The sequence below is a fragment of the Mobula hypostoma genome, chromosome 21 (genome assembly GCF_963921235.1).
Source record: "Mobula hypostoma chromosome 21, sMobHyp1.1, whole genome shotgun sequence".
NCBI classification, from domain to species: Eukaryota; Metazoa; Chordata; class Chondrichthyes; order Myliobatiformes; family Myliobatidae; genus Mobula; species Mobula hypostoma.
Genome location: NC_086117.1, coordinates 30,226,061 through 30,241,479, shown reverse-complemented (window position 1 = coordinate 30,241,479; position 15,419 = coordinate 30,226,061). Strand labels below are relative to the sequence as shown.

The 15,419-nt window shown below is 40.7% G+C and overlaps 1 protein-coding gene across 1 annotated transcript in view; it reads right to left on the bottom strand.

Annotated features, from left to right (window-relative positions):
* The window catches only part of LOC134359926 (pappalysin-1-like), a 365,925-nt gene that overhangs the window by 101,782 nt on the left and 248,724 nt on the right, over nucleotides 1-15,419 (bottom strand). The window contains exon 19 of the mRNA XM_063073788.1: nucleotides 1,967-2,076. Coding sequence (XP_062929858.1) covers nucleotides 1,967-2,076 — 110 coding nt within the window. The remainder of the gene's footprint in view (nucleotides 1-1,966; nucleotides 2,077-15,419) is intronic.

The window sequence follows — 15,419 nt, the reverse complement described above, 5'->3', positions numbered from 1 at the left end:
TCTCCCATTTGCGCCAAACATCACTGAGCTGCATCTCAGTATACTTTGTGAAGATGTGGTTAACCGGGAAGCTCAAGATCTCACAGAATTCCCACATCTCACATGAACAACACACCAGAGCGCTTGGAGCCATCAACGCTGCACTCACTATGCACTAAAAGGTGAACGAAGAAGAAACTTACTTCGCCCAAACCTGCTGAGCCAAAGCCTCCCCACTCTAACACTGATCCACTCTCACAATGCCCACTCTGCTTGTCCCTACCTTAGTTTTATTTGCCCCTGCTAAAGAATCGCAATTCAGTTGGACACCAGAAAAAGCCAAAAACCCGCAAATGCTCCTTTATAAATCTCTGGGCCCAACCTAACAGTAGCTTCAGCTCTTGATTCAAATGGGCTGCTGGTAAAGTCATGGAGGTTCTTCAATAATAGAGGTTGCATTTTTGAATTTGATTTTTTTCCAAAATAACCAGGTTCGTCAAGCTAGTGGACATCTCTGCAAAACAATTCCTTGCTGTTCATTGTTCCAGCCTGTGAAGCAGGTGACTGAGCCAAATAGATCAAACTTCACCTGTAGTACATATATGAGTGTTACTGTAAGTGCTATGGTCTTGCATAGACTGGAGTCCTCACAATCCACTGTTATTGGTGACTCCCTTGCTACGTGCTCAATGTTTCTATGAATAGCTGTATTTCTGTTCTAAACTTGTGAACTAAGAATTAGTTCATAGGTCTTCATGTTTCTCTAATGCTGTTTTATTTCTCATTCAAAATATGTGTGGAACATTTTGAACTGACTGACAAATGACAATTCTATAGTGGACTGTCAGCTTGGTTTTTTGTGGCTGAGCTCATCTTAGACTTCCGTGCATGCTCAGTGTCTTGTCATTGAGTCCAGTATTACAGCACTGACTTTGGAAGAGAGGAACACAGATTTATATCAAGTTGGATGTAAGGCAGCCCTACTTATTTGAAAGAATTTCCGTGCCAGCTTTGGGGGGAGCAAGCTAAGTGCTTGTGTTGATTCACTTAATTTTGCGCTGTTTTAAAATTCCAATTATCTATTAACATATATTTTATTTTTCATTTAAGAAAATGATTAATAGATGTTTGAATAGCTCCTTAAAAAATTCTGATCGTTTAAAAACTCTCAAACCTGGCTCCACCTTAGAAAACATCTCTTGGCTATGGTGAGTAAGCTTGCCTGATATTCGACACCTAGGAAAAATAATGATTGGGAGGCTGGCAAACTGAACAGTGAGTTCAGATTAATACACACAAAATGTTGGAGGAACTCAGCAGGCCAGGGAGCATCTATGACAAAAAGTACAGTCGATGTTTCGGGCTGAAACCCTTCCAGCATCTGCAGATTTTCTCTTGTTTGTGAGTTCAGACTGCTTGCAGGATCCATTATCTTCAGGAGCTTGATGCTACATAGAATCAGTGATACTGATACCTTATCAGCTAAAGTACATCTAATATCTTTTGGCTCCAGAATGAACAGCATTTGCTTGTATGCTCTCGATGCATTTTCTTTTGTCTTGGAAATAAAACACTGCATGATATTTCTCATACAGCCACTTGAGTCCACTTGAATGCATGAAGTCTATCCTTGTAATCAGCCTCTTGGGAAAAAATTACCTTCTGATTTATGATGTTATCATACTGTTTACCAATGTTTTAAAATATATCATTTTCCTACTGACGGTTCCTCAGAATAACTTTTAATTGCTTGCTGCACTTAGGGAAGTCAGCATTGTTACAAGCAGCAATCTACTCCACGTTGTTTTGAATGTTTTCCTCTTATGATGGGTAATTAATAATCAAACCTAATATGGTACAGTATGTGCTGCAGATAAAGTCATAGTTAATCTAGTGTGAGCATAAGACAACTATTAAGTTTGCTAATTTGGAAGAGTGCTGTCCAAAATTGAAAGAAAAAGTTTCCGTAGTACTATTTTAAACCAACCTTTGCCTTTGGAGGATTCATCCAGTACATCACATCATCTGAAGTCATGTTACTTGGTAAAATCACAGGATCAGTTTGGTGTGACAAACATGAAGTGGTACATTCCGCACCTAAAAAGAAAAGGAAATTCCACATATCTCTGTTATCTTTATACTTGGAAGAAGCCTTTCAAGAATGTTGAAGGCAGGTGGATGTTTAAGTGGCTAAGGTCAAAATATTGGACATTGTTTTGTTATATTCGCATATAAATAGTATAAAATCCCACTGTCTGCCAGTATAAGTGTGAACGTGTGTGCACTCCAATTCCATTACAAAATTTATCGTGAACAAAGTATTCAAGTGCAGAAGTATCACACTAGTGATAAATAAAAATCTTCCCAGGTGCATGCTGGAAAGATTCTGAGAGGGAGAGTACAGAAGGCATTGATTGCATTTGTGTTTCATGTTATGTTATTCAAGTCAAAGTGCACTGTATGGAAAAACTATGCTTATTTCTTTGTATGAAATGAATAATAATGATTGACTTAGGCAATAGCTTAGCGATGAGGCTATCAGCAGCTCAACCAGGACATGGTTCACTTTAATAATGTTCCTCTTAAATCTGACCCCTGTTTAAAACCTTACTCATTACTTGAGCATTTTGTTACAAACTTGAACTTCGTATTTACTGAAGGTAAACATTTCACAACATCCAGTGTTCAGAGGAACAGTTATCAACCTCGGCAACATCCTGTTTTCAATTTTGCCTGTTAATTCAGCACCTTTAAAACTGTCCAGTTCAGTAACCCACTCAACTCCTTGGCACTGAATACAGATGTAACATTCAGGAAACACAAGCATTCTGCATAAGTGCACAGAAAATATTCATTCTAGGTCTATTTGTTAGAGGAAATAACAAGCAGTATAGACAGAGGAGAATCAGTGGACATTGTGTACTTGGATTTTCAGGAGGCCTTTGCCATACATGAGGCTGCTTAACAAGATAAGATCCCATGGTATTACAGGAAAGAAACTAGTATGGATAGAGGATTGTTTGATTAGCAGGAGGCAAAGTGTAGGATAAAGGGAGCCTTTTCTGGTTGGCTACCAGTGACTAGTGGTATTCAGCAGGGGTTGGTGCTAGTAAAGCTTTTTATGTTATATGTCAATGATTTGGATGACATAATTGATGGCTTTGTGGCCGGATTTGTGGATGATACAAATATAGGTGGAGGGGCAGGTAGTATTGAGGAAGTAGGGAAACTGCAGAAGGGCCCAGGCAGATTAGGAGAATGGGCAAAGAAATTGCAGATGCAATACAGTGTCAGGAAGTGTATGATCATGCACTTTGATAGAAGGAACAAAAGCATAGACTATTTTCTAAATGGGCAGAGATTTCAAAAATTCAAGGTGCAAAGGGACGTGGGAATCCTCATGCAGGATTCCCTGAAGGTTAACTTGCGGCTTGAGTCAGTGGTGAGGAAGGCAAAGGACTAGAATATAAAAGCAAGGATGTAGTGCTGCGACTTTATCAGGCATTGGTGAGGCCTCACTCAGAGTATAGTGAGCAGTTTTGGGCCCCCTTGTCTCAGAAAGGATATGCTGACTTTGGAGAAGGTTCAGAGGAGATTCACAAGAATGATTCCAGGACTGAAGGGATTATTGTATGAGGAGTATTTGATGGCTCTGTGCCTGAACTTTCTGAAATTTAGAAGAATGTGGGGGGGGGGGGGCGTTGTATCTCGCTGAAATCTATCAATGGATTGACACGGTACCATAGAACCATAGAAACTACAGCACAGAAACAGGCCCTTTGGCCCTTCTTGGCTGTGCCGAACCATTTTCTGCCTAGTCCCACTGACCTGCACACGGACCATATCCCTCCATACACCTCCCATCCATGTATCTGTCCAATTTATTCTTAAGTGTTAAAAAAGAACCCGCATTTACCACTTCGTCTGGCAGCTCATTCCATACACCCACCACTCTCTGTGTGAAGAAGCACCCCCTAATGTTCCCTTTAAACTTTTCTCCCCTCACCCTTAACCCATGTCCTCTGGTTTGTTTCCCCCCTTGCCTCAGTGGAAAAAGCCTGCTTGCATTCACTCTATCTATACCCATCATAATTTTATATACCTCTATCAAATCTCCCCTCATTCTTCTACACTCCAGGGAATAAAGTCCTAACCTATTCAACCTTTCTCTGTAACTGAGTTTCTCAAGTCCCGGCAACATCCTTGTAAACCTTCTCTGCACTCTTTCAACCTTATTTATATCCTTCCTGTAATTTGGTGACCAAAACTGAACACAATACTCCAGATTTGGCCTCACCAATGCCTTATACAACCTCATCATAACATTCCAGCTCTTATACTCAATACTTCGATTAATAAAGGCCAATGTACCAAAAGCTCTCTTTACGACCCTATCTACCAGTGACGACACTTTTAGGGAATTTTGTATCTGTATTCCCAGATCCCTCTGTTCCACTGCACTCCTCAGTGCCCTACCATTAACCCTGTATGTTCTACGTTGGTTTGTCCTTCCAACGTGCAATACCTCACACTTGTCAGTATTAAACTCCATCTGCCATTTTTCAGCCCATTTTTCCAGCTGGTCCAAGTCCCTCTGCAGGCTCTGAAAACCTTCCTCACTGTCTACTACACCTCCAATCTTTGTATCATCAGCAAACTTGCTGATCCAATTTACCACATTATCATCCAGATCATTGACATAGATGACAAATAACAATGGACCCAGCACTGATCCCTGTGGCACACCACTAGTCACAGGCCTCCACTCAGAGAAGCAATTTTCTACCACCACTTTCTGGCTTCTTCCATCGAGCCAATGTCCAATCCAATTTACCACCTCTCCATGTATACCTAGCGACTGAATTTTCCTAACTAACCTCCCATGCGGGACCTTGTCAAAGGCCTTACTGAAGTCCATGTAGACAATATCCACTGCCTTCCCTTCATCCACTTTCCTGGTAACCTCCTCGAAAAACTCCAACAGATTGGTCAAACATGACCTACCACGCACAAAGCCATGTTGACTCTCCCTAATAAGCCCCTGTCTATCCAAATGCTTGTAGATTCTGTCTCTTAGTACTCCCTCCAATAACTTACCTACTACTGACGTTAAACTCACCGGCCTATAATTTCCCGGATTACTTTTCGATCCTTTTTTAAACAACGGAACAACATGAGCCACTCTCCAATCCTCCGGCACTTCACCCGTAGACAGCGACATTTTAAATATTTCTGCCAGGGCCCCCGCAATTTCAACACTAGTCTCCTTCAAAGTCCGAGGGAACACCCTGTCAGGTCCCGGGGATTTATCCACTTTAATTTTCCTCAAGACAGCAATCACCTCCTCCTTTTCAATCTGTACAGTTTCCATGGTCTCACTACTTGATTCCCTCAATTCCATAGATTTCATGCCAGCTTCCTTAGTAAATACAGACTCAAAAAACCTATTTAAGATCTCCCCCATTTCCTTTGGTTCCACACAAAGCTGACCACTCTGATCTTCAAGAGGACCAATTTTATCCCTTACAATCCTTTTGCTCTTAATGTACTTGTAAAAGCTCTTTGGATTATCCTTCACTTATGACTGCCAAGGCAACCTCATGTCTTCTTTTTGCCCTCCTGATTTCTTTCTTAAGTATTTTCTTGCACTTCTTATACTCCTCAAGCATCTGATCTACCCCTTGTTTCCTATACATTTCATACAACTCCCTCTTCTTCTTTATCAGAGTTGCAATATCCCTTGAGAAACAAGGTTCCTTATTCCTATTTAATTTGCCTTTAATCCTGACAGGAACATACAAACTCTGCACTCTCAAAATTTCCCCTTTGGATGCTTCCCACCTACCAATCACATCTTTGCCAGAGAACAACCTGTCCCAATCCACGCTTTTTAGATCCTTTCTCATTTCTTCAAATTTGACCTTCTTCCAGTTCAGAACCTCAACCCTAGGACCAGATCTATCCTTGTCCATGATCAAATTTAAACTAATGGCGTTATGATCACTGGAACCAAAGTGCTCCCCTACACAGACTTCCGTCACTTGCCCTAGTTCGTTTCCTAACAGGAGATCCAATATTGCATCCCCTCTAGTTGGTCCCTCTATATACTGATTTAGAAAACTTTCTTGAACACATTTTACAAACTCTAAACTACCTAGACCCCTAACAGTATTGGAGTCCCAATCAATGTATGGAAAATTAAAATCCCCTACCACCACAACTTTATGTTTCCTGCAGTTGTCTGCTATCTCTCTGCAGATTTGCTCTTCCAAGTCTCGTTGATGATTGGGTGGTCTGTAATACAATCCTACTAATGTGGCCATACCTTTCCTGTTTCTCAGCTCCACCCATAAGAACTCAGTAGACAAGCCCTCTAATTTGTCCTGCCTGAGCACTGCTGTAATATTTTCCCTAACAAGCAATGCTACTCCCCCACCTTTCATTCCTCTGCCTCAATCACATCTGAAACATCGGAACCCTGGAATATTAAGCTGCCAGTCCTGCCCCTCCTGTAGCCAAGTTTCACGAATTGCTACAACATCATAATTCCATGTGTCAATCCACGCCCTCAACTCATCCGCCTTCCCCGCAATACTCCTAGCATTGAAATATATACACCTCAGAAGATTTTTACCACCATTCACAACCTTCCTATCAGCGGATTTGCTTCAACTTTCAATATAATTTATTTTCACCCCAGCCACACTGTCAACTCTGGCACTCTGGTTCCCATCCCCTTGCTAATCTAGTTTAAAGCCTCCCCAATAGCACTAACAAACCTCTCTGAAAGGATATTGGTCCCCCTGTGGTTCAAGTGTAACCCGTCTCTCTTGTACAGGTCCCACCTGCCCCAGAAGAGGTCCCAATGATCCTGAAATCTGAAACCCTGCCCCCTACACCAGTTCCTCAGCCACTTGTTCCTCCTCCAGAGCATCCTATTCCTACCCTCACTGGCACCTAGCACAGGTAGCAATACTGAGATTACCACCCTTGAGGTCCTGCTTTTCAACTTCCTACCAAGCTCTAGTGGTAGTCTAGTGGTTTGTACAGTGCTTTACAGTACAGGCGACCCAAGTTCAATTCTGGCACGGTCTGTAAGGAGTTTGTACTTTCTCCCCTTGATCATGTGTTCTTCCTCCCATAGTCCAAAGATGTACCGGTTGGCACATTAATTGGTCATTGTAAATTGTCCTGTGATTAGGCTTCGATTAAAGGGCTGGATAGGCCTATTCCATGGTGTGTTTGAATAAATAAATACAGTGGCGTGTAAAAGATTGGGCACCCCGGTCAAAATTTCTGTTACTGTGAATAGCTAAGCGAGTAAAAGATGAACTGATTTCCAAAAGGCATAACGTTAAAGGTGACACATTTCTTTTAATATTTTAAGCAAGGAAACTTTTTTAATTTCCATTTTAAAAAAGAAAAGAGCCTGAAGCAAAAGTTTGGGTACCTTGCATGGCAGTACTTAGTAACACCCCTTTGGCAAGTATCACAGCTTGTAAACGCTTTTTATAGCCAGCTAAAAGTCTTTCAATTCTTGTTTTGGTGATTTTTGTCCATTCTTCTTTGCAAAAGGCTTCTAGTTCTCTTGAGGTTCTTGGGCTGTCTTGCACGCACTGCTCTTTTGAAGTCTATCCACATATTCTCGATGATGTGTATGTCAGGGACTGTGAGGGCCAAGGCAAATCCTTCAGCTTGTGCCTCTTGAGGTAGTCCATTGTGGATTTTGAGGTGTGTTTAGGTTCATTATCTTGTTGTAGAAGCCATCCTCTTTTCATGTTCAGCTTTTTCACAGACGGTATGATATTTGCTTCCAGAATTTGCTGGTATTTAATTGAATTCATTCTTCCCTCTACCAGTGAAATGTTCCCCGTGCCAGTGGCTGCAACACAAGCCCAAAGCATGATCAATCCACCCCCGTGCTTAACAGTTGGAGAGGAGTTCTTTTCATGAACTTCTGCACCCTTTTTTCTCCAAACATACCTTTACTCATTGCGGCCAAAAAGTTCTATTTTAACTTCATCAGTCCCCAGGACTTGTTTCCAAAATACATCAGGCTTGTTTAGATGTTCCTGTGAACCTTTTGAATAGAACTTTTTGGCTGCAATGAGCAAAGGTATGTTTGGAGAAAAAAGGGTGCAGAATTTCATGAAAAGAACCCCTCTCCAACTGTTAAGCACAGGAGTGGATCGATCATGCTTTGGGCTTGTGTTGTAGCCAGTGGCACAGGGAACATTAACTGGTAGAGGGAAGAATGAATTCATTAAATACCAGCAAATTCTGGAAGCAAACATCACAGTGTCTGTAAAAAAGCCGAAGGTAAAAAGAGGATGGCTTCTACAAAAGGATAATGAACTTAAACACACCTCAAAATCCACAATGGACTACCTCAGGAGACACAAGCTGAAGATTTTGCCATGACCCTCACAGTCCCCCGACCTAAACATCATCAGAAATCTGTGGATAAACCTCAGAAGAGCAATGCATGCAAGACGCCCCAAGAATCTTACAGAACTAGATGCCTTTTGCAAGGAAGAATGGGCAAAAATCCCCCAAAGAAGAATTGAAAGATTCTTAGCGGGCTACAAAAAGCGTTTACAAGCTGTGATACTTGCCAAAGGGGGTGTTACTAAGTACTGCCATGCAGGGTGCCCAAACTTTTGCTTCGGGCCCTTTTCCTTTTTTGTTATTTTGAAACTGTAAAAGGTGGAAATAAAGAAGTTTTCTTGCTTAAAATATTAAAGAAATGTGTCATCTTTAACTTTATGCCTTTTGGAAATCAGTTCATCTTTTACTCGCTTAGCTATTCACTGAACAGAAATTTTGACCGGGGAGGGGCCAAACTTTTGCATGCCACTGTAAATGTTGAAAGGCCTAGATAAATTAATGTTTTCTGAAGTAGGGGAAGTTTAGGACCAGAGGGCACAGCCTTAGAACAGAGGGGCATCCATTTAGAATGGAGATGAGAAGGAACTTCTTTAGCCAAAGGGTGGTGAATCTATGGAATTAGTTGCTGTGGAGGCCAAGTCATTGGGTGTATTAAAGGCAGAGGTTGATAGGTTCTTGATTAGTCAGGGCGTGAAAGGTTACGGGCAGAAGGCAGGAGAATAGGGTTGATTGGGATAATAGATTAGCCATGACGAAATAGCAGGACAGAGTTGATGAGCCAACTGGCCTAATTCTGCTCCTTTCTCTCATGGTCTTATGTTCTTATGGTCTTTAGTTGTCTCTTCTTAAATGGAAAGAAAACAGTTAAGAGCTTCTGACAGATTCACTGATCAATTTAAATGGATATTTCATGTTCAGAGTCCAGTCATGCTGGGTTTGCAAGTCAGTTTATGCCTGCTATAGATTTCCTCACCAACCGTGCTAACACAAGTAGAAAATTTCTGTTTAAACTCAGCTTTTACCTGTTTAACTTTGCTGTTCAGATCTGCTGTGCTCAATCATCCTACGTGATCCTACTCAGCAATGCCTTCATCCTTTTAATATCAGTAATGGGATAATGATAAAGAGCAAATGAAGGAAAATAGATAGAAAAAGCAATCTTCATGTTTTAACTTTAATTGGGAAGTACCTAAAATAATGCTCCCTCAATGTTAGAAACACAAATTTTAGTGTTTAATGCAAATTAAATGCATTAAAATTCCTTTAAAATGCATACATTTTGGATTAATTTTTCTCCTTTGGCAATATCCAAACTAATTTATTTGTAACAGAGTCTCTGGCAGTGGAATTCCTCCACGTTCTCACAGCACATTCCATAGAGTCCAGCAGTTACACAACTGATGGGCCAAGATATTTAAGCACTATGGATAGCTCCACTATCCCATACACTTGCACTAATCTGTCTGCTTCTTAGTCCACTCTCTCCGTAAATAATTAGGCATTAGTCACGCCAGAATAAGCAGCCAAGACATGAAGTCACCATCGTATTAAATACTAATTAATTTTACATTTTTGGACTTGAGATTTTGATGATTAAGGCCAGCTCATCAAGATGCAGCCCTTGACAGGGCTATTTATTTTAGCGTTTACAAGTTACAAAGTACATTTTTACTTAAGATGAGCCTTCAATATATTGCACTCACAGCCTAAACAGGGGTAAAGAGGAGGCAATAAAGGGCCAGATAGACAAAGGCATGGCAAATGCTAAACAGATTTATAGGCCTGATATTGATGGTCATGTTATAAAAGAACCAAAATATGGTATGGTGGCTTTATACTTGAGATCTTGTGGTGTGGAAGCAGATCATCAGGAAGTCACTGTCGTATCTCCCCTTACCCTATCAACATTGAACAATGCATAGGATGATGAGAATTCCTGAAGCCTGTGTCAGTTGAATTTTTTTAATAATAAATTTTGTGGGACTTGACGTTAACCCTCATGGTATTTCTGAATATTCCCAGTGTACATAAAATCTTTCAGCTCAGTCCTGACCTGGACACATTTTTTTGGGTAAAAACAGGATTTCATCAGAAAATTACTGGTTGACAGATTTCCATTTTTTTTTCAGTACTGGGTCAAAGGTTTATGTGAAAAAGGATTCCTGCTACTTTAACACGTGGTGCAAAACAGGAAACCTGGAGAGGGAATTTTCATTTGGAACAGCCAAGGGTCAGTCTCAGAATGTTTTTTGTACACCAAGTTGTATGTACTGCATTTTGTAATTTTCCAAGCCTTCTGTCTGGAGACTATTATTGAAAAACTACAATGAAATAAATAATAACATAACCAGGAGTAGGAATTCAATAGTAGTTAAGAGTTATTCTCCAAAACTCTGGAAAGGCAAGGGTTATGACATATATTTTGCATTATCTGTGATAATAGTTGGAAGAATGATTTTCAGAATCAAGGTACAATTAATGTCAAGCATTAAACCTTTCTTTCCGTTAGGCAATCATCTTTTAGATGACCCTTGCTCTGCTGATACCACCAATGAAAAACAGCCCAAAGTGACAAGTGGCTTGCATTGTGTTTTTTTATGTTTCCCCTCCATTCCCAGTGGAAAGTACTTTTTCACTCCAACAGGTCTCTGTCCAGTGCCCTGACAAGTCTGTTAGCCTGCTAAATGAGGAATTTACAAAGATAAACTACTTCCATACCTTTTGGCCATGCAGGACAATGGTTCACCATAATTATGAGTTCAGGACAGTCACGGCCCAGTGTGATGCTGCACTTTGGGAGCAGCTGAATCTGTTCTGATCACCAGGAAAATGGGTTGGGAGTCAGGAAAGTAGAACTGGGTAACTCGGACAGAGAAACTGGCTGATAGTATTGACTGACATTGAGAGCTAGCCCCCAGGATCAAGACTTTCAGGGTACATGAGAGGAGTGCTGTGGTGTTCCTCAAACAGCTTCATCCATACCTTACCCACAGGGGTGCAGTGCTGCCAGAGCTCACCGGAGCACTGCTCCAGCACCTCTGTAAAAACAAGTCAAAATAAACAAGCGGGGAATTTAACAGCGGCCGCATATTAGATAGAGTGAATTTTATGGAAGCTGGGGTTGGGGAGAGGAGATGGTGGCTGGTGGGGAAAATACCACTAATAACATTAGGATATTTGATCGTTTTGGTGAAATCCTGGAGCTGTGACTGTTTTGTGAAATTCCTCCTTGCTCGACCTGTTGTCCCAGCATTCCCTGCTGTAGCCTCCCGCCATTTCACAGATATTTAGTCTCTGTCCAGCACTCATTGTTTGAGCATTGTTCGCCGAGAAAATAAAAATCTTTGATCTTTTGAAAAGTGATATGTCACTTGCAGAGGTGTGCCGTAAGGTCGGTAAGAACGAATCGAGCTTTTGCACAATAAAGCAGAAAGAAGCTGAAAATCGTGGAAGTGTTAGTGCTACCCCTACAATGGCAGAAGTGGTCTCTCTGGTTTGTAATAAAGTGCTTGCATAGACTGAGAAAGCATTAAGTGTGTGGCTAGAGGACATGCCACAGAAGCATATCCTTGTTGATGGCAAAATTATGCGTGAAAAGGCACTTAGCCTCTATGAACACTACTGTGAGGGGGTTGAGGAGAGCGAGAGGAAGGAGTTTAAGCCTAGTAAGGGATGGCTGGCTAGCAATGTAAAGCGCTACAGCCTCCAGAACTTAAAGATCACGGGAGAATCGGCATGGCAGATGTATCAAGTATCCTATTTTGGAGCCGATCGAAGTACACGGTTGAAGTCTCTCAGAAAAAAAATTGTTGATCACAAACTATCAAAAGCTCACACTGCTGCTCTAAGTGTTGAAAATATAGCTAGTGAAGATGCTCTTGGAAAGTTATGTGACACCATGAATGCTTCGCATCTAAGGGCAACTTGTTTAATTTTTCGTTCTGCGTATTATTTAGCTCAGAATGACAGACCACTTTGGCTTATTGGAACTTCAAAAAAAATGGTATTGACATCGGAATTGGGCTGCATTCCTGCACTAGTGCTACAGAGATAATTAATCACATAGCCATTAATATGAAAATGAAAATTTGCCAGCATATCAAGCAGATAACTGGCAAATTTTCTGTTCTCATTGATGAATCAACAAATCTAAGCATTAAGACTGCTCTAATAGTTTATTTGAAATGTGAAAGTGATAAGGAAGGAGATCCCCATTTTATGTTTTTAGATCTAATTGAACTGCCTGATCAGAAAGCTGCAACTATTGCTAAGCATTTATTGAACTGTCTCAATAACCATGGGTCTGATAACTTTTACTTGAAACAGAACCTTGTAGCATTTGCTAGTGATGGGGCGAGCGTAATGCTTGGTGTCAAATCTGGTGTTGCTACAATTCTCAAGGAACATTACCCTGATGTGATAATTTGACACTGTCTTAATCACAGACTAGAACTTGCAGTAGGTGATTCGGTGAGAGGTTAATGGAATAAATCACTTTCAGTCATTTATGGACAAATTATATTCTGTTTACAGTGGATCATCTCTAAATCAAAAGGAACTGTCTGAATGTGCCTCTCAACTAGAACAATAAATTTGCAAAGTAGGCCATGTTCTGGGCACTAGGTGGGTAGCTAGCTCGTTTCGAACAGTTTCAGCAGTGTGGCAAAATAATGAAGCACTGTGTTTTCAATTTGAAAAAGCAATGAAGGATGAAACAAGATCTGGGAGTGACAGAAAAACCTGTGAAGGTCTGTTGAAAAGACTTTCTTCAGAACAGTTTCTATTGGACTTAGCTCTAATGTATGACACGTTGCATGAACTTGGTTTACTGTCAGAGTGTTTACAGAAACTCACTACTATGATTGTTTATGCAGACAAACTGATCCAACGGAGCATAAGATCACTGCATGGACTGAAAGAGCAACCTGGTACAAAAACTGTAGAAGCTCAAGAGGCAGTTGAAAAGGGGAAGTTTGGAGAAATTACCTTACAAAACAACAACAAAATTGTCTCCATTAATTATCTATAGTTTCTTACTAGTCTTGTAAACAATTTGCAGCACCGTATGTTCACGACAATATCCTTGAAAGGTTCTCAAACTTTTAAACCTCAAAATATGTATAAATCCCTGCTAAATGAAATGTGTGCCTTTGATAACTGGCCTGCTGAAATACTGCCTAATTATGGAGAAGCTGCAATATCATCTCTCTGTAAGAGGTTTAAGCTTTCTTCTTCCTCTGTAATAAATGCCTTCAGAGATTATGTGGAGGATCATGGATGCCGCATCCCCCAAGATTTATGCCCATTACTGAGCTGTTCACAAGTTATTCCTATTAGTACTTATGAGAGTGAGAGAGGATTCAGTCACATGAACTTAATAATAATAACAACACGCTCAAGAATTCTCATAAATCATGTATCAGCACTTATGTTTGTTAAACTACACGGTCCTCCTCTAGTTCAGTGGAATCCTGAGCCGTATGTCACATCATGGCTGCAGTACCACAGGTCAACAGATGACACCAGGACAAGAGTTGCTTCAGACCCCCGAACACATATTACGCCTGACCCTTTGTGGAAATTATTGTGAAACTTCTCATTGGTCGCATTTGGTAACTCGGTAATTACTTTTAAATTGGTAAAATACATTACCGTCTTTCTCTTTACTTGCTTGATAATTTTTTGATAATTAGTGATTGCAACTGTGCAATACTTTGTCATATTATTAAAATAAGTATTATATGTTTTATTGTACCAGTTATACACTGAAATGTAATGATAGGCTATAGTCTTAGCTATCACTATGTTTCTGTGGAGCTCTGGAATTAATATATTTCTTTCATCTTGGTTTAGTGCTTAACATTATAAGAAGCCCTATTCATATATGTATGTCACACCCAATTTGTGTACCTGCTCATTACATGAATGGGGCAAGGAAGTTGCCCAGTACATGAAATGAGCAGGTACACAAATTGGGTGTGACATATATATAGACAGGATATACAGGATATAGGAAATGGCAAGCATTTTGTCAGCTCTGGCACCTAAAATTTAGCCTTGCACCCCTGCCTACCCTCATCCATCTTTCTGGCGACTCCCCAGATCCACCACAGAACTATGAATGCCTGCCACATCCTGAATGTTCCCTCTCACTGTTCAGGAACCAAACTCTAAAAACTTAACCTAAGCTCCAACTTTAGTAAGGCTGCAAAGTTTCATGATGAGCACAAACCCAGTTTACCTGAAGATGTGGAATTTCTGGGAGCACAGGCAGTCTGTAGGCCAGCTGGTGGGGCCTAAACTGGTCTTCAGCTGGCCAACTTGTGGATCATTCTGAAGAAATCAGTGTTGTACCAGGAAATATGACTATTATTATATCTTGAAGGAAATGCCATCCACTTAATGGAAGGTCTGATAACAATGAAGAGACAATTGATACTAGATCCTGTCGACTGGGTTAAATAAAGAGAGGCAGAAGGAGGTTTTTTGTGGACCATTGTCTTGACGGGGGGGGGGTGTCTTATTTTGTCTGTCGAAGATTGCTTTCTTGTGATTGTTTAGTTTAGAAACTGCTGTTAACCACCTGGTCTCCAATTTCAAATATCCCAGGTGTAAAATAGCATGTGGAAGAGGCTTGCTTTCTCTTCCTTTGTTTACGGCCATTGAGAAGGTGTGCTCTGCGTGCACCTTTAGCTAAGTGTGTTTGTTGAATGTATGTACGTTGGTATTTTCAGCTTTGTAGTTTCTGTGACATGAGGAACAAAAATGTTTGGTCTCATGTTTTACTGTTTGTGAGTAAATGACTAAGATGCTTAGTCGCAGCCAGTGTTTTCTGTCTCACTTGCCAGACCCGTGAATCTGATTCAACCATAAACAGTGTTGTCGGGCTGAGTGACTATTCTCTGTGCTGTAAATTTGTCGATGGAAGTATGCAGACCACAATAGCACGGATGGTAGAGAGTTTAATTCTATCCTCGGGTTCCCTCTGTGGCTGCGTGGATTTCCTCCTAGATCCCAGAGATTGGTAGATTAATTGGCCCAGTAAGATGCCC